At 31.9% G+C, this 24,716-nt stretch overlaps 3 protein-coding genes across 3 annotated transcripts; 2 read left to right on the top strand and 1 right to left on the bottom strand.

Moving 5' to 3' along the window:
• Positions 1-2,534: 2,534 nt before the first annotated feature.
• On the top strand, positions 2,535-4,948 carry LOC114178701 (U-box domain-containing protein 19-like). Its single transcript, XM_028064754.1, has one exon. The coding sequence runs from the start codon at positions 2,609-2,611 to the stop codon at positions 4,655-4,657; it is 2,049 nt and encodes a 682-aa protein (XP_027920555.1). The 5' UTR covers positions 2,535-2,608; the 3' UTR covers positions 4,658-4,948.
• A 6,253-nt stretch (positions 4,949-11,201) lies between these two features.
• On the top strand, positions 11,202-12,832 carry LOC114174946 (bidirectional sugar transporter SWEET5). Its single transcript, XM_028059680.1, has 6 exons — positions 11,202-11,310; positions 11,534-11,570; positions 11,668-11,884; positions 11,969-12,130; positions 12,217-12,336; positions 12,419-12,832. The coding sequence occupies exons 1-6, from the start codon at positions 11,268-11,270 to the stop codon at positions 12,527-12,529; spliced, it is 690 nt and encodes a 229-aa protein (XP_027915481.1). The 5' UTR covers positions 11,202-11,267; the 3' UTR covers positions 12,530-12,832.
• A 6,176-nt stretch (positions 12,833-19,008) lies between these two features.
• Positions 19,009-23,411, bottom strand: LOC114178203 (dual specificity protein kinase zakA-like). Its single transcript, XM_028063969.1, has 6 exons — positions 22,890-23,411; positions 22,238-22,359; positions 20,454-20,650; positions 20,179-20,353; positions 19,688-19,822; positions 19,009-19,574 (listed from the first exon to the last, which is right to left on the bottom strand). The coding sequence occupies exons 1-6, from the start codon at positions 23,212-23,214 to the stop codon at positions 19,368-19,370; spliced, it is 1,161 nt and encodes a 386-aa protein (XP_027919770.1). The 5' UTR covers positions 23,215-23,411; the 3' UTR covers positions 19,009-19,367.
• Between the last annotated feature and the right edge of the window lie 1,305 nt (positions 23,412-24,716).

Here is a 24,716-nt window from a genome sequence, read left to right as displayed (position 1 = left end):
CCTTAACACTTCTCCGTGTTGCCCCATTCAACATTTTTAAAATTTTATCTTCCTACTTTTTTTCTTAATTGAATTTTCATCAAATTAAAATATAAAAATTATCTTGTTCTTGTCGAAATTCAAAATACGTACCTTGGAACAAATAATAAGAACCGATTGAATTGAAGAATCTTGATATATTTTAGAGTTGGAATACAAGAAAATATTTATCCGCAAAATATCTTATATGATAAAGTAAAAGAGAGTTTGAATCTTTTAGAATAAAAAAGAGAGTATGAGAAAATTGTGTCTATTTCTAATGCGTATTTATGGAGTTTCTGGACTTTATGATTTATGTGATAAAAACAAATAATATATCAATAAAATATAACTTAATATATATATATATATATATATATATATATATATATATATTATATACCCATGCCCAGTAAACATATTTTGATAGATAAAGAAGGATCTGCTAAAGAAATATAACACCAATAAAATTTGAACTTAATCTACATTATGAGAGATTGATATCATCTTTAACTCAAAATTTTAAAATAATAGATTTATGAGTTTTTTTCTTTATATGGTGTGCAATTTTATCATTTTTATTTAATGTTAAACTTAGACTAAATTAAATTTTTAACATATCCATATTTGTATAAGGAGTGCGTGAGTAATTCATACCAATATTTAAAAAAATCACATCGTTAGTATTTTAATTTCTTAATTAAATTCATTTTAATAATATTATAATAATTTAATATTTAGTTTTTAAAAAAAGAAGTAAAACCTCATGTTAAATGGGTCTATCCGTCTGAGTCTAACACACCAAAAAGAAGAGGAAAAAAGAAGACATGACGACCTAAACTATTATGGTAAGATGGTGTTAGGTGAGAGACAAGGAAGGGGAAAATACAATGTTTTTTATTTTTATTTTAATTTTTGTTAAATCAAAATGGGCACGAGACATTCCTAAAACAAACAAGATAGTGTTTTTGTTTTAAAATTTTACGTAAGTTGTTAATGCGCTCTAATTTTTGATTTTTTAAAAAACATTAGGCACCCACATACTACCTGAACTGTAGCAATCGTGATCGATCCATAAATTTAAAAGTTTGGGCAAGTGTCTAAGTGTGAAATGGTAGTAGTTGTTTCTTCTAAATTATTATCCAATTTCGTGTGGTCGTGGCAACCCAAGAATCGAAGGATGCAGTTACGTGTTATTATAATTATCATGAACGCGTAGATTATGCCTAATACGAAAACGACAGACAGTGCTTAGTAATGGTTAGTGATTTCCAAAAAAAAAATCCTAAGTGATTTTTCAATATCCAAACATGAATGCAATGCAATAGCATGTGTGTATTCGTTATACGACAGCTCTCCCAGTGGACCGTTGCAACAGATACTTTGAAAGGACAAACAAAGATTTCTGAATAAACTACATACATTGCCCAATTTCCATTTTCTCTATTCACGTACATAAACCACGTAGGCCTTTTAACAAATAGTTAGAGGCCACTTTGCCCTGCAACCTCCATCATTATTTAGTTATTACCTTTCAAAATGATAGCGAATCCAAATGTTTTTATTTGGTTTTCAGAAGAATAATAAAGAAATATTTGAAAGCGTTGTCATTTTCTCCACAATGACTTTTTACTTTCTCTCTTTATTTTAATTCGAATTTCCGATGGCTAACACTTTTCCTTCTCATACTGTACTTGGATTTTTTTTATTATTATTTTTTTTCGTTTAATAATTGTGATAAAGAAAGGAAACGCGTTGTGTTAGGCATAGCGTGATTGGTCCACGTGCAGGCTGGGATCGTTTTTGTCACATATCATAATTGGATTAGCGACTAATTGAAGAAGCAATGCGTGAATGTGTGAACAAAAATAAGATGATGAGGATTTGGCATGGACAATTATATATGGATATGTGAGGTTATATGCACTTAATAAGGACCCATTTGCATTCATTCATGTTTACTGTTCAAGAAACCCTATGTTCGGCAAAAGGAGATACATGAATATTCGTGTTTATAAAGATTTTTATTTCATCTTATAAAGATTTAATTTTAATATACTTATGAACAATATATTTTATTATTTTACTATTATTCAGCGTAAAATAAAAAAAGAAGGTTATTTGAATTAAAGAATTGAAGTGGTCAGCAAAAGAAATTAAATATGTTACGCGATTTTGATTATTCTAGTCAGCAGTTTTAGATTTCTCCGGAGTACACGTCGGCGCATGGTTTATCCACCTGTCGGTCAGGTCAGGGCGGTTAATGGGACCCGCCACCATCACTTCGAGCTCACTGTACCCAAATCTAAATCCACTTACACATTTGTTACCTTACCTTTCCATTTCCAAGTTAAAAAGAAAATATCAGCGATCTTCTCTTCCACGTGTCCCAATTCCAAATAATCAAACGAATCTTCCCTCTTCCCTCCCAGTCCCCTTCTCAGATGCAGCGCCACGTGTCCAGAAGATTCTCCACTCAGCCCAACACAACTTCCTCATCTTATAATAATTGCTTGCGCCAACTACCTACACCTGTGCCCATTCATTTCCAACTCCAATTCTCTTCTCTTCTTTCGTTCCTTCCAATCCAATGACTCCAAGGGATCGCCGCGTCTTATCATTCCCGGCGGTTCATCCTTGCGGCGACATATCTCCGCCCACACTTCTCGCCTCTCTCATCACTCTATCTCAATCCCTATGCAACTTTCAACCCCAATCATTCCCTACCCAACGTCGCAACGCACGAGAAACGATACGTCAAATCGGCATACTCTTACTTCTCCTTCAAGAAATTCGAGACCGGGCTTTATCAATCCCTCACTCCACCGTCCTCTGCCTCGTGGAACTCCACTTCGCCTTGCAAAAAATCAACTTCTTGATGCAGGATTGCACACTCCAAGGAGCGCGCCTTTTAATGCTTTACAAATCGCAACACGTCGCATCCCAGTTCCGCGACCTCATTCGCGCCGTCGCCACCTTCCTCGACGTTTTGCCTCTTCAGGAGTTCGACATGTGCGCCGAAGTCAGGGAATTGGCGGAGTTAGTAACGAGGCAAGCGCGGAAAGCCAAGTTCGAAGTGGACCCCAGCGACGCGCGAGCGTGCAAAACCCTCCACAATGTTCTGCGGCTGTTCGCGAGGGGAACCGAACCTGACCTCAGCTCCATGCAGGGAATCACCGACTTTCTCCAAATTAGAACATGGACGGATTGCAATAAAGCGATTACTTTCCTAGAAGAGGAAATCAGCTTAGAGTGTCGCAATCGTGACGAGCGAGAGGTTCCGTTGCTCAGTAGCTTGGTAGGGTTCTTGAGTTACTGCAGAGGTGTCATTTTCGAAACTACGGAAGACATTAATCAATCCCAAGGCAGATGCAGCACCGAGATGACTCCGTTAACGTTAACATTACTAACGTCCGTTAATCCTGAAGATTTCCGCTGCCCGATTTCCCTCGAGTTGATGACGGATCCCGTGACGGTGTCAACGGGTCAAACCTACGACCGACCCTCCATTCAGAAATGGCTCAAAGCTGGAAACACCAAGTGTCCCAAAACAGGGGAGAAGCTAACCAACAAAGAGTTGGTTCCCAACACAACTCTCAAGAGGCTCATCCAACAGTTCTGCGCCGACAACGGCATTTCACTCAACAACCCATCTAACCGTAACCGCAACATCGTCGCAGGTAGTCCCGCGGCGGCGCACGCCGTGCAATTCCTGGCGTGGTTCCTGACTCGGAGGCTGGCGTTCGGAACGCATGAGCAGCAGCAGAAGGCGGCTTACGAGATTCGCGTGCTTGCTAGAACCAGCATTTTCAATAGGTCTTGTTTGATTGAAGTGGGAACAGTGGCTCCTCTACTAGAACTTTTAGCATCTTCGTCTAACGATAAATCCACTCAAGAGAACGCAATCTCCGCTCTACTGAAGCTCTCTAAACATCCGAATGGACCAAAAAATATCATAACCAGTGGGGGCCTAAACGTAATTCTCTCCGTGCTGAAGAACGGACTTAGCCTCGAAATTCGTCAAGTAGCTGCTGCTATCATGTTTTATCTTTCTTCGGTGAAAGAATACCGGAAAATAATAGGCGAGAACCCCGAGGTGATTCCGGCTTTAGTGGAGTTAGTTAAGGTAGGAACAACCTGCGGGAGAAAGAACGCCGTGGTTGCCATTTTCGGGTTGCTTTTGCTTCCTAGGAATCACCAAAGGGTGGTCGCCGCTGGAGCAGTTCCTGCGTTGCTTGACATTTTGGCTTCTTCAGACAAGGAGGAGCTTGTGACTGAATCATTGGCGGTTCTTGCAGCGCTGGCTGAGAATGTCGACGGGGCGCGTGCGATATTAGAAGGTTCGACGTTGGCGTTAATGACGGGAATGCTGCGTTCTATGACGTCACGCGCGGGGAAAGAGCACTCTGCTTCGATCTTGTTGTCGCTTTGCGTGAATATTGGGGCGGAGGTGGTGGCGGTTCTGGCGAAGGACCCTTCGGTGATGCCATCGCTTTATTCGCTTGTGACGGGTGGGAGTAGCCAGGGCGCAAAGAAAGCGCGGTTCCTGATTAAAGTTATACAGGACTTCCACGAGACTAGAACTTCTGGACTCAAGGGTTCCTCTCCTCCTCAGGAACGATCGCTTCACGTTTGGTGATCATTATTCTGATTCATGAGTTGCAAACTTCAATGGAACCAACCCCTTCTGCCTCTGTGAATACGCGTAAGCCTTTTGTTCTGTAAATACTAAACACTGTAACATGTTACATTTTGTCAGGTTTTTTACATTTGTGAAATTAGCTCCATGCTCTTTTTTATCGCCCGTGAGCTAATTTCAATAAGTGAGCTTTTTTCTTAGCTCATGTGAAAACTGGAATTCTTTTGTATATCTCTGGTTCTTGTTACGAATTGAAGTGGTGTGAAATTAGATGATGAAGTTTTATCTCTAGATTTCTTCATTAAATTCTTTTTGTTTTTCCGATTCTGGTCTCTCCGTGGAGACATTCAAAACTGTGAATCATTTCACAATCATAGAACGAGCGCAAAGATGTTCGAATAAATGAAAAGGGCAAATCAAATTGATGTTTCAGTATTTACCTTTGTCAAAACGCATGTCACTTCGAAGAGGTCTATAAAAACAACACATTTCTTTTATACAACATAAATGTAGAATAGAAAAATGATAGAATGATAAAGTTTTGTTTTACAAACTTAATCAAATTACTTATTTAGGTTAAAAAAAATACTATTTTATTATTTTACTTTGGTTAAAAAATAAAAAAAATAATCTGTTTTAATTTTATTTATGGAAATTTTGTCAAATTTATCAAAATAAATTTTTTCAAAAATAATTTTCCTATAAAATATTTTACGACCTCTACTCAATTAAGCAGTGATTCATTATTTCAAATGTAAGATATTTGAATATAATTGAAGCATAAGGTTGCACGGAGAAGAAAAAAAAAATGTTTAGAAAGAATTCTTCACCATTAAACTAATATTTTTTTTAGAGTTAAATATGTTTTAAGTTTTAAAACTTACACAATAAATTTGGATTAATTTTTCTTGATACATTATTAATAGATGAATTACATCCTCATAATCAATGACGTTAACTATTTAGGGATGACAAACAGGGTTGAACATTATATGTCACATAGTTGTGTACTGTTTTGACCGTTCAAGGTCCAACCTAATTCTTGAAGATGGATAAAACATTCCAAACCTGGCCTAAAGTCTATGGGTCCATAAATTGGGTCTAAGTTTGTCTTGTTACTAATTGATATTTTATTAAAAGATATTTTGTATAGGGAATACATTTTGTCAGTCGATTATTATTTTTGTAACTACGGGGAACAATTTTCGAGCTTTGGTGTTCTTTATTTTATGTTAGGTCAATAGAATTTCTTAGATTTTTGTCTTTGGTCAAGAAATCACTCTAAGTTTTTTGCCGGAATAGGTTGTGTGTGCTAACATGTGACTAGGGATGTCAACGGGGTGAGTAGGGTACGGGTAGTAGCTCCCCCGTACCCTACCCGCTGGATAAATATTCGTCCCGTATCCATACTCATATCCGTCAGGTATCCGTTATGCGGGTACCCGTCTATTTTTTTCATATCCGCGGGTATCCACGCGTACCCACGGATATTTAAAAATTATTTAAAAAATAAATATTTAATCATAAATTCAAATAAAATAAAATAAAATACATCACTGTCATAAATTTTAAATAAAGTTCAAATAAACTCAAGTTCAAACAAATCCAAATAATTATAAAAATAAATATAAAATGACGTTCAACACAAAAGAAATTCTTTAATTAGTGTTTTGATCAACAAGTCCATTTTCTTCGATTGAACTCCAACTGCCATATACCAAGTATTCTTAATTTGATTCCATCATTTGACAACAAGCATACCATAAATGTCTCTATCTATATAGGGTTTGATGTATATGTCCAATTTCAAAGAAGGAAAAGAGAAGATGTCAAGGGGTGTACTTGGAAGAAGACAACGTACCAATACTTAAAGCTGGAAGAATGAAGACAAAAGACGATAAGATGTGCAGCTTAGAAAATATGGTTAAATATATTTTTAGTTCCTCAAGTTTCAGTGAATTTTGGAATTAGTCCCTCTTCGAAACTTGATATCAATTTAGTCATTCATCTTTAGAAATGTGTGGATTTAGTCATTTTTACCAAATTTTGTTAAGTTTATTTGATATTTTAAATGCATTTTATAATAATATTTAAGTTAACATTGAAGCGAAAGTATGTCAAACGGTGTAAACAATTCAAATACTATCATGAAATGTGTTTGAAATGTCAGATAAACTTAATAAAAATTGGTAATAAGAACTAAATCCACACATTTATAAAGATGAATGACTAAATTGATATCAAGTTCGAAGAGGGACTAATTCCAAAATTAATTGAAACTTGAGGGATAAAAAACATATTTAACCCTAGAAAATATTAGATCAGAATGTTTTTTACTAATATATATGTATATATATATATATATAAAGGTATTTTTTTGAATTAAAGTTTAGCGGGTACGGGTATCCACGGATACGAATACTATAATACCCGTATCCGTCCCGTTAACATGCGGGTATTAAAAATATAAGTACTCGCGGGTAGCGGGTATCCATTTTTAATATCTGTTTCATACCCATTGCGGATTTTATCCGTGGATACCCGTAGGTACGAATATTTTTGACATCCCTACATGTGACAACCTTTACCTTCTCAATTTCCTCTTCTTCAACTTCACCATTCCCTTAGCATTCTTTCTCTCACCATTCACCTCTGATGAAGTTATATATACACAACTCACTTTGTACATAGCTTTTCCACTTTGCCTCTTTTCTATTTGTCTTTGTATACGTTTTAGACTTTGAAATTTGGGTTTCACTAAACGACTTTCAAGACAAAAGGGTCACACAAAAATACTTAGTTCGATTATCTTACCAAATTTTCGTTCTTCTCCCTCCAACTCGTAAATGCACTTAGTTTATGAATGCAAGTAGCTTGTGAATCTTCCAAGATCCCCACAAATTATCTGAATGCTTTCGTTCTTGACTTGCCGAAATCGATCGAGAGGCCAATCATATTTCAATGTTGTAGGTCGTATCATAGTTGAAAATCGACGAGCAAACTGAGACTATTAGGATAAAAAAAAAGACCAAATTGTTTGACCGATAAATCTGGAAGGCATTGAAGTCTCTAGTATCGCGCATTGCACAAAATGGTGCTGATTTACAACCACAAAGGTTTGAATTCTCTAAAGCCTCGTGTGGTGGTGTAGGAGTTCGTGAACCACAATGGCGTGATCTTCAAGTTGTACATGGTTAGGGAGCACATGAAATGCGTGAAGCGAAGGTCCCTATGACATGCCAGAAAGGATAACTTGATAAAGGTTTAGAATAATTTGAGTGTTTTCGCGGGTTTCAAATTTGGCATGTGGTGAAAGAATTGACGATAAATATTACAAAAGACACATTTGGATGATGATCATATGACTCCCTTGAGCTTCGTTACTTAGATAGCTCAGGAGTTAAACGGTTTAATTTTGATGTTATTTGGGATTATGAATGCAATTTTTTTTTATCTTATTCAATATAAAAAATATTATAAATTGTGGTAGTTTTAATACAATGATTGTTTGAAATAGTGACAGAATTTGACCAAAAATTTTAAGGGGGCAAATTATATTTGTTATATATAAATTATTATTTTTTAATTAAAAAAATTATTTTTTTACATCATTTTTTATTCAAAATAAGCTCTCATGACAATATAATCCAAACAATATAACAATAATATATATGAAAGAGTAAAGTTTATCATCAACAATAATATATAAAAAAACAAAAGTTACCTTTAGTCAAAATGCTCTTTCAACTTTTAAAACCTATAAAATAACATTCAAAAAGTTAAAACATGTTAATGACAATCAACTTATTGCCATTTAGAATTCAATGAAAATAAACTCAATTACATGTAACAATAAAAACATCTGAGTCAGGTTGTCCGCTTGGTTTTTGACTAAAAAGATAGCACGGTAAGCAATATATAGTATCTTTTAATGGCGAATACTCTAACCATGAAGGAAATAAGCTAAACCATGTGTACTGAAATATTCTTGGATGATCATCTTTACCAGATAACGGATAATTTTCTAGATGCATTTGATATGGACCCCGTTTTAGATAAGTTATTCGTACCTCATTAATTTGATTTGGTGGGTATTGTCAGATTTGAAGACGCTTCCCCGAATGTTTTTCGTTTTCTTCAATATTTGGATTATCATGAAGTTTCTCAATGTTAGATGACGTAGATGCATTTTTTTCATCTTTATCACAAGTCTTCCTCTTGAAAAAAGAATCAATTCTTTTACTCTTTATCATAATTTTTCTAATATAAAATTGTCAATTCTTTCACAAAAAAATAAAATTATGAATACCTCAAATAAAATCTTAAAAGTAAGACTCAATATTTTAAGAAAACTAATAACTTCTAAATGATTAGCTTCTTCACCGTAGAGTAGATTCCTAATCTTGTTCTTTACTTACACAACTTCAAAGCCTAAAATAGCTCTATCTATCCAAAGAAGAGTTTGATCAACAATTAAAGCATGATTTTATGATCTCTAATAAATAGAGATATGCCTAGAGCATAGAAAAGCTACATACAAGAAAAAAACAAATTGCTTAAAAAAAAGGAGAAAAAATGAACTTACTTAAAAGAAGAAATTGTTCAGTCCAAAATGTTTATTAACTCTTCAATTTTATCGTAGTGCAATTTGATTTTGAAAATAATAAGGAAATAATGGTGAAAATTGAGATAAAAATAAAACGAGAAAAAAAAATGTAACACGAAAAAGAAAAACCAAATAAAAAAGTATAAGAAATTATAATAGAGAAAAAAAACGTGATTTTTAAATTTAAAAAAAAATTTCAAACTAAATTAATATAAATAAAATAATAATATATAAATATATTTTTAAAATATATAAAAACTAAAATAAAATAAAAATCAATTAATATAAATAAAGAAATAATATATAAATATTATTTTTTAAATAAATAGAAAAACAACAACAAAAAAATGGTTGGGGAGCCACGACTCCCGTCAAAACCTTCTTCCGCCGATGTTTTGAAATACTGTAACTTTTTTATACTATAATACAATTGAAGAATTACCATATTTTGCCTGTAAAATATAACGTTTTTGACCGTCAAATTTTACATATAAAATATAACGTTTTTAACTGTTAATTTTTAATAAACTTTAATATTTTACTTTCACTTTTACACTCACTTTTCATCTTCCCTCTCCCTTACATTGTTCACACGGTTGTATTTATGAACTTTTTCCTGTTATTCTAAGATTTGAAATATAAATCCCTAATTCTTGATAAAAACAACCTTCCATTTATCCAAATTCTCTCTCGGTGTACATAAAAGAAACACATAGTATAGTAACCCTCTATTTTGAGTATTTAGTGTCCACGAGACTAAAATCTATAAAATCTATAAATTTATGAGCTCAGTTTCTGTTGAATTTTTTTTTTCTCTACTAAATATTAAAAAAATATTATTTTATTATTTTAAAGATAATTTTAATATATTTAAAATTTTAAAATTAGTACTTATCAATATATTTTGAAGACACAATAGAGGAATAATAAAGAAAAATTAGCAGAGAATCCAAACTCTAAATTTATATATCAATAAAAAATCTTCTTTGTAAATTATATTTTAAAAGAAAGAAAACTTATTAAAGGAAATTCAATTATCTATAACAATATATAAAGGAGATTCTCCTTTTTGTGTCCACATTTCAAAATACCAATTTTACCTTTTAAGTATAATAATTTATTAAATTTTTAAAATTAACCGTTACTTTTACAAATTTTTTATAAAATTTGATGTCTTTGTTTCTTCTCTTCTTCTTTATTTATCAATGGTTATTCTTCTGTTCTTATATATCTCATTTTATTTTTAATAAATATAATTTTAATTTATATATTAACTTAATAACATTACAATATTATCATCTATTAATATAATATCACGTATATTTAAAAAATAATATACATATGCGTGATAACGCCTGTTTTTACACTAGTATGAATTATGGCAATTGATTTAAGTACTATTGTTAATATTTATATCAACTTAGTAGAGTTGTCAAGTACAGTGTTGAATTTAATGTTACGACATTTTGATTTGGGTTCCCATTTATTTTAAATCAGTAAATATTACCGTTAAAGTTACAATTAACAGTAGTGATACATGTCATAACCCCATAACCAGCGAGATCTGTAACGTAAATTTGTGGTGTGTATGGTCATATTTGAGCTCATTCTGTGAGGGTTATAATTAATCCCACATACCATAAAAAGAAAGTCGATCCTATTTTTTTTTACTGTACAAATCCCATAAACAAACTTTATCCGTAGAAATTCTCTAACTTCCTGTTTCTATGTTTGTGGCAAAATGCTGACAGTTAGTTAGTTGAAGGGAAAGAGTTCCGAATAAAGAGTACATGCTTGTGGCTGAAACGAAAGTGGACAAGTCAGCACTTGAAACCTAGTTTCTTGGGGTATAATTGGTTTAGTTGACTCTTCTCATAACTTATTTATATGGCCACATTTGTTACATAAAATGACAAAAAAAAATTTCCATTCAATAAATCGGATTACTTTACTTTCTTAGTTTTCCATCTTCGGTGATTAGTTTATTGTTTCCATATTGTAGCCATGGTTAACTCCGAAGTAGTAAGAACTGCAGTTGGAATAATTGGTTTGTTTCCCAAAATCTCACACCATTAATTTCATGTTTTTTTAGTTTGTTTTCTTTGCCATGAAAGAACAGGTAGTTTCTGAATGCTTGCTCGTTTCATCTGATATAATTACGAAAAACAGAAAAAAAGGGACATTTTTAAGGAAGAATTTAGTTAACACTATGTTTCAGTAATAATTATGTTAAAAAAATGTTACTAATATTGTTATTATTTGTTGCACAGGAAATGTCATTTCTTTTTGTTTATTCATGTCACCAGTGTAATCAATCTCTCTTTCTATATATCCATTCTGAATTGATAATTATGGTGTAGCTATAACAACTGATAATGTATATATTTGGAACTGTGATTTGCAGACCTACATTTATTTCGATATTTAAGTCAAAATCAGTACAAAATTTCAGGCCAGATCCATACATTGCAACAATATTGAACTGTGGGGTGTGGGCATTCTATGGACTTCCCTTCGTAACCCCAGATAACACCCTTGTCATCACAATTAATGGATTTGGCTTCTTCCTTGAAATCTTCTACACTCTCGTCTTCTTTATTTATTCAACCTGGAGCAAGAGGGTGACAAAAAGAATACTTAATTTAACTTGATGTAATTAATTATATATTCTTAATTAATGGATGTTTTTTTCTTAACAATTTCAGAGGAAGATCATGCTCATCTTCCTTGCTGAAATCATCTTCCTTGCCTTGCTGGTGTTTTTGGTGATGACCTTTGTTCACACCCCCAACAAAAGAAAGATCATTGTTGGACCCGTCTGCATAGTCTTCAACATCCTTATGTATTTCGCACCCTTGACTGTAATGGTACGTGCGTGTAACCCTAATTCTGCACTTTTATTTCTTTTCTTAAATATTTATCATCGTAGTTTCGTTTTGGTTTGCTTATGCAGAGACAAGTCATTCGAACCAAGAGCGTGAAGTACATGCCTTTCTTACTTTCATTCGCCAACTTCGCCAATGGAATTGTGTGGACAACCTATGCCTTGATTAAGTGGGATCCATTCATTGTGGTAAGTATTATTTTATGATTCTGTGATGAAAAAAAGAAAAGAGTGAGAACTTGAAAAAATGACTGAGGTTTTTAAATGGCAGATTCCAAATGGTTTGGGAACACTTTCTGGGTTGACACAGCTCATCATGTACGTTGTTTACTATCGAACAACCAACTGGGATGAAGATGACGAACCCACTAACGTCATATGATTTCTCCTTGGAGTCTCAGAGAAGATACAAAGTCAAGGGACAAAAAGAATAAAACTCTGTTTCATCATAAAGTTGGAAGTCTTTTTTCAGAGCTTCTGACCCTATTTCTGTTTTAAAAAAAGGAAAAAAAAAGTCCTGTGTTTTGGATAAACAAGTTCTCAACAAAACTCCTGACTCGTATTGAAACATGCCTCAATCAATGGTTGTAAATTAAAAATAACAGCATTGATGTCTGGTAGAGAGCGTTGTTGTTGGCTTTAAAGATGTACATGCTCATTTGAGCTCATGGGAATGTTTTTTTGGCATGAATAATAGCGGGTGACAGCTGAGAAATTTCAAACATTATGAGTTATACTTCTCAACATTTTTAAAACCATACTTGTTCTTTATCGTATCCAATTATGTTTTATACTACGCGCGAAATGTTTTCTAGGATAAAAGCAGCCATATTATTAATTAGCTTCAGAATTGAATGCATAAAGGTTGTGCTATTCATACTTCTGAATGCAAATTTAATATAAATCCAATTCTCATGAATGAAATTGCTATTAAATGTACATTCCAAACATAAGCTTAAACTCATCCTATGAATTTGAACCTTATATATCCATATAAAACCAGACAAAAAAATCTATGATTAGCACGCCACACAATCCCACCAAATTAGTTTTCAGTAGTATTTTCACAATTTTCTTTGATAGCACTTGAAACACTCCCCCAGTTTTTTGCTTATACCCAAAACAGGATCGAGGAAAGGAAAAAAAACTTTGTTTGTATTGAATCAGTTCTTTCTTAGCAGAAAACGCTTCAGTCATGTCTAATATATCTAATTTGTAAAACGTTGTTATAATTTGTAATGTTACCAACTAATTTTGCATATTCTTTCAAAATTTATTCATGTGTGGAGAAAACAAAATAAAAGAATCAAGTGATTCATATTGTCATTTTGACACAATTTTTGGTTTATGATTTGTATGAATGGTTGATTAGCTTGTATTTGTAATTGTTAGTTTCACTAATATTTGATAGCTCATAACATATTTCTCTGGTAACTCAAATTAATATGTGAAATTGTTCGATAGATATATTAAATTGGGTTAAATATGTTTTGGGTTTCTGAATTTTCAATGAAAATTAGAATTAATCCATCTTTAAAATTTTGGCCTAATTTAGTCTTCCAACTTTAGAAATGCATGGATTTAATCATTAATTTTATCCAAATTTTGTTAAATTTATTTGATTTTACAAACACGTTTCATGATAATATTTGAGTTAATATTGAACCGAACATATGTCAAATAATTAATGTAAATAACTCAAATATTATCATGCGTTTGAAATGTCAGATAAACTTAACAAAATTTGGTTAAAAGAACTAAATCCACACATTTCTAAAGATGAATGACTAAATTGGTCAAAGGCTTCAAATAATGATTAATTTTAATTTTCACTGAAGTTTGAGAAACAAAAACATATTTAATTCTATTAAATTTCATCAAACTGTAGACATGTCAAAGTGAGCCAACCCGGCTCGCACGGGTTGGCTCACCACGAGTCGGGTTGAAAATGAGTGAACCCAATCTGACTCACTTTATGGTGAGCCAGAAATTTTCTAACTCAGCTCAACTCACCACGGGTTGGTGGGTTAAGTAACCCATGAGATGACAATCATAGTAAAATCAAGAACCAATGTCTTGATCATGCTCACCACCAATATATGATGAATTGTTTGCAAGAAAGTATCCATATAGTTAAGAAAACATGACTAATATTACACATTTCTGTCATGCTATTCAACAAAATATAAATAAAAAAATTATATATTTTTGTCATGCTAATTTAGAAAAAAATTATTTATAAGAGGGTTGCTTGAGTAATTTACTATAAAGATTATAGTTAAAGATTAACGTATCAACATATATAACTTGACAATCAAATTAATTAAATATTCAAATTATTTATATATTATTAAGCAACATTTTAGCATTTAAAAATATGAAATTGTGAACATATATAATAGGGGTAGTAAATAATTATTAAGAAAATTAAAAAAAATGTTTGTGAGTTAAGCGGTTCAACCCACTTTTGAAAAAATTAAATTTTTCTCAATCCAGCCCAGCTCGAACCCGTGGTGAGCTGGGTTAGCTCACGGGTTGAAACCCATTTTGACATCTCTGTCAAACTATTAAAAAAAAGAAAAAAAAACAAATTTATATTGATATATTAAAGATAAAAATCCACAAAAACAAAAATTATTATCGTCAAAGAATATTATCTCATTCATGATCAATTCAATAAATTTGTTCTGATCTAGTTGTCTGAATATTGAGAGTCTCCAAAAGAAAACAACAAAAGAAAAATCCAATTCACAATTTCAGATCTTTTTATTGTTTCGAATGCGTGCAACTAAATCAAAATTATAAGATACAACCAATAGTAGAAAAGACTATTACAAGAATTAAAAGTGTATGGTCAAAATTCATCCTACAAATTACAATTTCTATATCTTCGTAATTGTTGTTTCAATTGTAAGGTCAGAGAAATATTATTCATGCAAAAACTCACCATTTTTTCCATGCGTAAACTCGTTTGTTTTCTTATATACTATTGACTGAGAAGTATAAAAGGGCAGAGAAAAATGTCATTGGTGTGCAAAGGTTTTCTGAAAGATCAAAGAGATTTTTACACTTTCCACTGTATCAATCTGCAACAACAGATCATTCATGATTTTGAAAATATTATATACGAAAATATTTTTTTACCCTTCTTGCACCAGCGGACAATGAATTTTTAAAGATATTTTAATTATAAAAAAAAAAGTTAACTTTTGTATTTATAAAGAAAGAAAGAGATCGAAAGATAAAATAGTGAATATGAAATGTGTGTAAAAATTTGTTAGATGTCAAAATAATAATACTCTTATATATGAACATCAAGATTGAAGATGAAGATGTTCGAAGGAAGAAATGACACTTGGGAAAGTCTTTAGTTTAGAATGTTTAATAATTTTATTACCTAATTAGGTTTAAAATACTTGTGTTTTAACTCCTTAAATATTTGAAAAAAAGGATATGTGATTATGTATTTTGTAAGGAGTTGATGAAAAATTATTTATTTCTTGCAAGAAGTAAAGGATATTTAAGGTTTTTAAACTCAATTTTGTTCAACCGTTTGGAAGATGGAGTTATCTTCACCATGAAAAATCATCTATCTACATAACTTTTTTGAGAGGGATAAGTGAATATTCTCTTAAAAATAGAAAAATGAAGAACTTCGAAGACCACATGTGAATTGGAATTTTAGGTTTAATTTCTCTTTTCTCTACACTTTCTTTATGTATTTGAAGATAACTCTTATTATTGTGAGCAGCTAATCTTTCCTTTTTGAAGTTAAAGTAGTTCATTAAACTCTTGTAATCCTTTGGGTATAGATATGATATCCTATTATTAATGGTTTTTTATTCTATTTTTAACATTAAAGTGACTTGATTACTCATTATTTAATTTTTTATTTAGATTCTGGTGTTTTTTTTTATCAGCAAATAGATTCTGATTGGAAAACATTTTTTTTTAACATATTCGAATCAAATCAGATAATAATTTCAAAGATTATTAGGAATAGATTTGTAGTTATTAATTGAACAAGTTCTTAAAATTAATGCAATGCACTAATACATTTGTGTGTCACATGCAAGTATATTCAGTACATATTTATATTTGATACTCTAGTATGAGAATAATTTACTGATACTTAGAAAAATTAAATCATGAAAAGGTATATTTACTTACCATTAAGCACATTCACTATATTGAATAATGCGTGGATAATTGACTTTGCATTTTTTTTATCACATGACTTTTATACTAGACAAATAAAAAACTTAAATGTTTCTAACAAAAATATTTCCACAGCCAATTGTAGTAAATCCATTATCATTGGAGAAGGAAATATCTCTGTAAAAATTTGAATCTTGATATTGTCCTTGTTGTTCCTTCTCTGAAAATAACCTATTGTGAGTCTCTCAAATAATCAAACCTCTCTTATGTGTTGTAACTTTTGGTCCAACTCTTGTGATTTTAAAGACATTCAAACAAGGAAGAAAATTGATTAATGTATTAAAGGAGGAAGGTTGTATTATCTGTATTATCTGGATTTGACAAAAAAATTCAAAGAAACTTGGTTAAGTATTACCAATTGAAGGGTCTCAATGAGGAAAGGTGAAAATATTTTGTTATGGCACAAGTGCTAAGACATGCATTTTTGTTTCACAAAGAAATTATTTTAAAATATATTTGATTAAATTGACTCTTCAAATTTAAATTGATACTGCAACTATTCTCTTTATGTGCAAATACCAGAAGGACATGGGATCCCAGATATACATAGCAAAAAGGTGTACAAATTGAAGAAGTCATTCTAGAGGCAAAAGCAATCACCACAAGCATGATATGGTAGATTTACTAAGTCGATGCTTGCTTTTGGTATCAATAGAACAATCAAGATCATACCTTTTTTCGTAAAGAATAAGGAAGGAAATATTACAATTCTTATTATCTACGTTAATGACATGATAGTTATGGGAAATGATGTAGAGGAATGTCATTGAAAGAGTACTTAATAAAGAAATCCAGAATGAAGGATCTTGGGCCCTTGAAATACTTTTTTGGAATTGAGGTCTTAATATCAAAGTCAAGTATTTTTCTTTCTCATTTAAAGTATGCATCGGATTTATTGAAAGAATCGGGGATGATGCATGCAAACCAACAAATTCTTCAGTTGAAAGGGGATTGAAGTTATGTATTGAAGGTGAGACTTTAACCAACAAGAAGGGAAATATTAGAGACTCGTAGGTAGATTGGTGTATCTCTCATACATCAAACCAGATTCAACTTATGCTCTTAGTGTGGTTAGTCAATTCCTGCACAATTTAAGTAAAAAACACATGAATGTTACATGAATTTTAAGGTACATGAGAGCATATGCAACTACAACTACAATGATGCAAATTGGACAAGTGCTCCTAATGATAGAAGTTCAACATCTAGACACTTCACATTTGTAGGAGGTAACCTTAACACATACAAAAGTAAGAAGCAGAAAATTGTAGCTAGATCTAGTACAGAAACTGTACTTAGAAGAATGGTTTGACTATGTGAAGGTAGGACTCACTACTTCTCAAAGATTTAGAATATGCACATACATATCTTGTTCAGTTGTATTAGAATAATAAAGTTACTTGTGACATTGTCCACAATCATATTCAACATGATCATACAAAGCATGTAGAGTTAATAGTTTTTTAATAAAAAAAAATTGATAAAAATATTTTAAAATTTTTCAAATATTCGATATAAAGAACAATTTGCAAATAGTCTTACCAAAAGTGGTGACAAATCATATGTTTAGAAGATTATTAAACAAGTTAGTAATGTATGTCATTCATTTACTAGCTCGAGGAAAGTAATAAACTAAGAATATTTTATTGAATAAATTATAGGTTTGTGTAGTAGTACAAAATATTGTACAATCAAAAGTTTCTTAATTTAGTAGGATTTATAGGAATAAAATACTATAAAAACAGAATATCTGTATATGAAAATATATAAATAAAAATAAAATTAATTTTATTTCTATTTTTAAATTTTTATAATAATACTTTCAACTCAAAACCTTAAAATTTATTTTCACGATTTTTTTTTTCTCTTATATATTTCCTTAACTTTACTATATATATCACATTGAGTAGTAACGGTGTCTTTGAATCAATAACGAAAAAGAGGATTAAAATCCAATCATAAAAGAGAAATTCAATATTCATCCCTACTCGATGATTCGGTCGATGATTCGGGATAGAAAAGAGGGCAAGAGTAGGTTGTTATTAGGCGTTTGAAAGGAAATAAGGCATACCTGGAGTTGAGTCTACAAGATACATGAATAGACTTGTATCCAGGGAATGTTTAGATTTCATGATACTTTTTCCAGGGGTTACCAAGGCGATTACTTGGACAAAATTCTTTCTAAATTTAACATGGAAGAGGTAAAACCTATTACAATACACATTGCAACTCATTTTCAAGTTATCATCAACCCAATTTTCACAAACTGGTGATGATAAGGAAAAAACTGTCAAAGATACCATATGCTAGTGTCATCAGAATCATAATGTAATTATGATGTGCTGATAGGAACAGAAGAAGTTGGCGAGGATTGGAAAACTTTGAGGTGGTACATCAAGGTGAAAAGTTTCGAAATTGTATTTAAAAGTTCTTTTTATTCATGCAAAAACTCATCTTGCCTACGTAGAAACTCATTTTTTCTTGTGGGAAAATTAAAGTTTTTGGCATACTTTTCTCTGATAATTATAAGAAAAGGGAAGGATGCAATGGTTCTTTATGCTATCAAGAGTTTTTTCTTTCAGAAGAACTTGTATCAAGTGATAAAAAAGGTTTTACTTCTGGTTTAACAAAAACAAGTATTGGTTTCAAAGCAAATGGATCCAACTTAATATCATCAATTATGATTGCGAGTATGTAATAGTATAATGAAGATCCTGCAAGTTACAAGTCAAATCCGGCAACATTGCCAAGCAGAAAGTAATACTCATACCCACAGAACCCAAACCAATGTGGGGAAAAAAAGGTAAAAGAAAATCAGAGGTACAGTTTTACACACCCAACATATTGACATGTCACCAGCTCCTCCTACCTGTACCCCTTTTACTGTGTATTTGTCTCATCTAGTATCCAAATACTGCTTTCTCACTATAGATACAAATTGATTCTTCAAATAGTGAAAAATCACTATAACCAAATTGTTTGCAAGACTAACGAATAAACCTTCAAGGCCCTCTATGCTTGCGGAAGCAAAAACAACCCTGCTGCTGATCATGAGGGATCATACCTCCACCTTTGGTTGTGTCAATGGCCTCCAGCATGGAAACTACCTCATCCATCTCTGGCCGCTTATCTGGAGTGGCATCCCAGCATTTCTTCATGACATTTGCCAGAGAACTTGGGCAACATCTTGGTATTTCTGGTCTTAAATTCTAAAATTCAAACACAACATAGTAACATAATCATAATGGATCCACAGACACAGAACACAGTGATAAACACTGCTCAACTGAGGAAATCAATCAAAACAGAGAAGAAAATATACCTGTCGAACAACAGCTGATGTAATCTCTGAGAAACTTAGGTCAGGATATGGCATGTCACAACAATATATTTCCCATAAACAGATGCCAAAACTGTACACATCACATTTCCTGTTATAGGGGTTGCCATTTAGAACCTGTACACCATCCCCGATGGGAAAACAAAAATAAATATTTAATTACAAGGGTTTTTCTCTTTTGATCAGTTAAATATTTTTATCTCATCTTTTCCTTCTCTTATTCACAGTTTCACAGTATATGATGCCACATGAAAGTCGTAATTTACCCTCATTGAATAGCTCTAATATTGACATGAAAACTGGAAACACCTATCCTCACTTGAATGAAATATTGGGACATGATATGCTAATTCCCCATCACATGAAATCTATTGGTACACAGCTTGCCTTTGCGCTAAGGCTTCCAAAGTGTCACACATACTAGTACAATAATATCTAATTTGTAAAGGATTGTTCAGGTATTGACTACTCACCTCTGGAGCCATATAACCAAGAGTACCAGTCTCCCCAGTCATATCGTTAGGATTTGATGCCTCAACACGTGCAACCCCAAAATCAGCAATTTTAACTGTGCGTGTCTTGTCCAACAGCATGTTCTCTGTCTTCACATCTCTATGGACAATCTTCTGAGAGTGAAGATAACTCAGCCTGTAATACCAAGTGAATTAAGATTGAGTAGTTGCACACAAAAATTACGAGACTTATTGGCCCAAACGCTAAACTAGGGGAAAAAAAAATAGATAGATACCCTCTTGCAAGATCAAGTGCCAGCTGAATTACAATCTTAAAAGCTAGCTTCCTCCTCCTGTTCTTTATTAGGTATGATTTCAGATTTCCTCCAGCAAGATACTCCACAACAACACAACAGAAATTGCTTGGCATGCCAATTAGACCATTATCAGTTTGTATCTGCAATTCTGAAGACCCCATTGTTGCCCCTATAAACTGAACATGGAGACATAAATGGTTAAAAAATATTGGGTAGAAAAATGTTTGCAGAAACATATACAATACCCTTTGGAAAAAGAGAAAAACAAATCATCTGCAAATATCAAAAGATTGAACAAGAAAGAGAAAATGTCATGATGGGGGGGTGGGGGGAAGAAGCTCGTGCTCGACACCTACATGCATCTTTTGTACCAGATGCTAGGATAAATGGACAAAGTCCAGACTTGGGTGCCCCAACATACTGAATGAATGGAATTGAATCTAATGAAGAAACAGAGTATCTTTTCTTTAGTTAGAAAACGTTGATGTTCATTTTGAGGAGAATGTGATAATAGACAGATAAACTTTTCCGAAGAAAAGGTTGCTCATAAAGAATAGAAGCCGGAAGACTAGAAGTTTCACTGAAAGTAAATTTCAAAAAATGCTGGCAGGCTAATTTATTTATTTAAAATCTTTGTTCAACAGAACCATGGATGCTGAACCAAAAGGAAAAAGTCTATTCACATTTGTTTTCACCCTCGAGTTCAGAACACACTAAATTTTCTATAATGAATGCATAGAATAAGCATATGTCAAAACTGACTCCATTCTATGTGAAGATATTAGTATTCAATTTTAGATCAACAGAGTATAAAACAGATTAACATGCTATAAATTAAGAGCCGCATACTTCAACAATGTTACTGTTAACAGAGATCTCCTCAAAACTGCTTTTTAAAATATGAAAAATAATAAACTCCAAATATGTTAAAGTGCAAACTAGAAATTATATAAAACTTCTGGAATTCAAGCACTGTATCTCGTTAATAAGGTTAGTATATGAGAATAATGCCACAAGTTAATGCAGTGTACCTCTGAACATTCTCTACCACCAATATCAGATTATAGACAGAGAAACAATATGAAAGAAAAACATATCTAGAACAGTTAAGCTCATATGTTGTGAAGAAACTTTGATTTTATACTAATAGTATATTTTCAGCTCCATATTATACTTGTATTTCTCATATTTCAGTATTTTTCCAATAAAGATACAGTAGGCTGAATGCATACAGAATGTTCTTAAAACACAGTGCATGGAAATTTCAAACAACAAGGAGGACAATAGTGGCCCTCATCCACACAAAAGAAAGTCCTTGTACAATTTCAAGCAAATTCTAGTTGAATGTAAGGGAAAGGAGAATATAGAAGGAAGGTGGAAAAGTGGGAAGATATAATTAAGAAGGGAAATCCCTGAAACATGAAACCAACTAAAATCTTGATATCCTTGAGAATTAAAAGATCTTTTATCAGAATACATAACCACTTGAACACCTTGTATGACATTATTAATTCATTACATTCAAGCATGCAAAGACATATTTAAAAAGGAGGATTGATTTGCATTCTATTGAAAATGAACCCTCAGCTGATAACAAATTCATAGGACCTAAGATGGCAGAAAATTTTATGTTTAGATGGATCCCTCCACCCAAATAAAATCAAATAATATTAACATACACAACTATGAAATAAAAAGTTCAACATTTATAATGACAATTGCACAGACAAGAATAAACTGACGTCAAAGAAATTAAAATCAACCTTTGTGACATTGGGATGATCAAGTTTATGCCAAACAACAACTTCCTGTGTGAAGGCTGCCCTCAGGGAGGCAATTTCTGCTTCTGTCCTCTGTCCTTCCTCACCCCAGTCCAACAATTTCACTGAACATTAAGTAACCACAATAACTGGGATCAGGTAAATTCAGATAAAGGAAACCACAAATTCTACTCAAAGAAGAAATAACAACTGAAACAAAAAAACACCACAATTATTACATTCTCCACACCACAAGACCAAATCCACAATGGGGTCACTTAGAATTCTACATCACTAAAGGTCTAATCCCAAATTTTACTATTATTCCCATAAATTCAACTCCACACCGAACGATTCTAAAAGTCAACTCTTTTCAAGAAAATCCTGCGGAGCAAAGGAATTAATTCACTGATTGGAGTAATTTGCTAAAGTAATAATTTTGCAGATGAACTAAGAGCTTTTACAATTTCATTCATGGGAGGCTTATTCATACAAATTAAACAGTTAGCCCACTTGTTGAAAATAAAAATAATAATAACTTGAAGATCGCTACAAAAGACATGCGGAAACAAACTCCTCCCAGTTGAAGTTTGGTGAGAGGGGAATTAGGCATCTGAATCAAGTAAAAATGGATCAGTTGAAAGAAAGAACTAACCAGCAACATCTTGAGTATCATAGATACCACGATGAACAGTGCCAAAAGTGCCACGAGCTATGACACTTTTGATGATGAGTTTAGAAGGATCAATCTCCCACTCCTGCTTCTGCTTCTTGAGGTTTAGCCGAGCAGAGGCGGGTCTGAATTTGGGAGAGGCAGTGGCACTGGTGTGAACATGAACCTGATCAGCATCTTCCTCTTCATCAGAGCGTTTTTTCTTGTCTATGGTGAGCACCTTGTTGAGGTGCCTCTCCAACTGTTCATCTATGCTCTTCAGATCAATCTGATCCGCCCTCACAAACCCATCACTGCTTTCCTTCATCTTCTTCTTTTTCTGTGCCTCCCACACAATTAACAAAAAGAAGAAAAGAGGGAGAGAATTATGGGTCTAAGATGTTTCAGTTGTTCTTCCTCTGTTGCCTGATGGTGGTGGTGTTGATGATCTTGTTCTTCTTCTTCTTGCTCTTTCTCTTTCTCTCATCCATGTGGCCACATGGAAGTGTCTGCTCATAACGTGTCTCTCTGACCCACTTTCAATAATAATAATAATAACAATAATAATAATAATTCATTCATTTTCCTTAGTTTTTTTATAATAAAAGCAATAACTATTATATATATTTTTTTCTTCTGTATTACTTCATCACAGTCGGCCTTCCTTTATACGAAAAATAATAGGAGAGTGTAAATAGTTATTATATATTTGTTGATTTTTAGTTGGTATTATCTATCTAAAATATTTTAACTATTTTTTCATATATACAAATTTCCATCATTTTATTTTTTAGATAATCATTCATTCAAATAATTGCCTGCAAAAAAAGTCACCTATATAATAAAAAATATATGTAATAAATTAAAAAAATATTGATTTTTATAATTTTTAATAATATTTTTATTTTAATAATTATTATAATAATATTTATTATTATAAGAAAAAAAATACACATAGAAACATATACTTGTAGTAGTATCTAGTAAGGAGATAAACCAAAAATAAATAAAAAATAGAAAATAAGTGGAAATATATTGTGTCAACAACTATGTGCATATTAATTATTGTTTTAAATTTTTATAATTTAATAATATTTTTATTTTAATAATTACTATCATAATAAATTGTTTACTTTATTATCTTAAAAAAGTGAATTGCGTACGTTTTCCCTCTTCACATCTCTAAACAATCATTTCTTCTTCTTTTTTACAGTATTGTTCACAAATTTTACTTATTATCCTCTCTTTTGTCCTTTTATGGGTAAGTAAGTTTTACATTATACTTTAGGAACCCAACATCTTCTTCAAGTAAAAGAATTAGAAAACATGAATTTAATGGTAATGTGGTTTTGGTCCGCTTATTTATGACAGTCAAAAAATGATGCAGACAAATGGATCATATAAATTTCAGAGTTTTTTTTTTATCTGATTGCGAGGTCGGTCCACTTTTTCAAAAAAGAAATTGTTACAAAAACATTCAAATAATGCAGAATACATTTTTTTAAAATAGATAACTATTAAATTTTATTCAAATAATTTAAAATAAAAATTCAATCTAATTCACTAACATATATACAAAATATAAATATAAATCATTTTACATCATTACATATTTAATTAAATTATTTATAACATGTTTCATTAATTAGTTATACTGACCACTTTAATGTTATGTATTAATTCTTCTATGTAAATTAATTTAATAATTACATAATTAAATGTTTTTTGTTTTTTCTACAGGTTGTCTTGAAAATTATTTAAAAAAAATAACATTCAATTTAATAGTCTAAACTATTAAACCAAACATTTCATAAATGATAGAGATCAAAG

This window comes from Vigna unguiculata, chromosome 3, assembly GCF_004118075.2.
Source record: "Vigna unguiculata cultivar IT97K-499-35 chromosome 3, ASM411807v1, whole genome shotgun sequence".
NCBI lineage: Eukaryota > Viridiplantae > Streptophyta > Magnoliopsida > Fabales > Fabaceae > Vigna > Vigna unguiculata.
The sequence above is the reverse complement of the archived record's forward strand: the minus strand, read 5'-3'. Positions and strand labels throughout refer to the sequence as shown.

What these genes read in the sequence shown, in the direction of transcription:
- LOC114178701 (XM_028064754.1), top strand. Translation starts at nt 2,609, where the DNA reads ATGACTCCAAGGGATCGCCGCGTCTTATCATTCCCGGCGGTTCATCCT.
- LOC114178203 (XM_028063969.1), bottom strand. Translation starts at nt 23,214, where the DNA reads ATGAAGGAAAGCAGTGATGGGTTTGTGAGGGCGGATCAGATTGATCTG. An exon ending in TGATACTCAAGATGTTGCTG is followed by an intron (nt 22,360 to 22,889) that starts GTTAGTTCTTTC and finishes CTTAATGTTCAG; the next exon opens with TGAAATTGTTGGACTGGGGT. An exon ending in TTGGTTATATGGCTCCAGAG is followed by an intron (nt 19,823 to 20,178) that starts GTGAGTAGTCAA and finishes GATGGTGTACAG; the next exon opens with GTTCTAAATGGCAACCCCTA.
- LOC114174946 (XM_028059680.1), top strand. Translation starts at nt 11,268, where the DNA reads ATGGTTAACTCCGAAGTAGTAAGAACTGCAGTTGGAATAATTG. An exon ending in ATTCAACCTGGAGCAAGAGG is followed by an intron (nt 11,885 to 11,968) that starts GTGACAAAAAGA and finishes TAACAATTTCAG; the next exon opens with AGGAAGATCATGCTCATCTT. An exon ending in TCGCACCCTTGACTGTAATG is followed by an intron (nt 12,131 to 12,216) that starts GTACGTGCGTGT and finishes TTGCTTATGCAG; the next exon opens with AGACAAGTCATTCGAACCAA.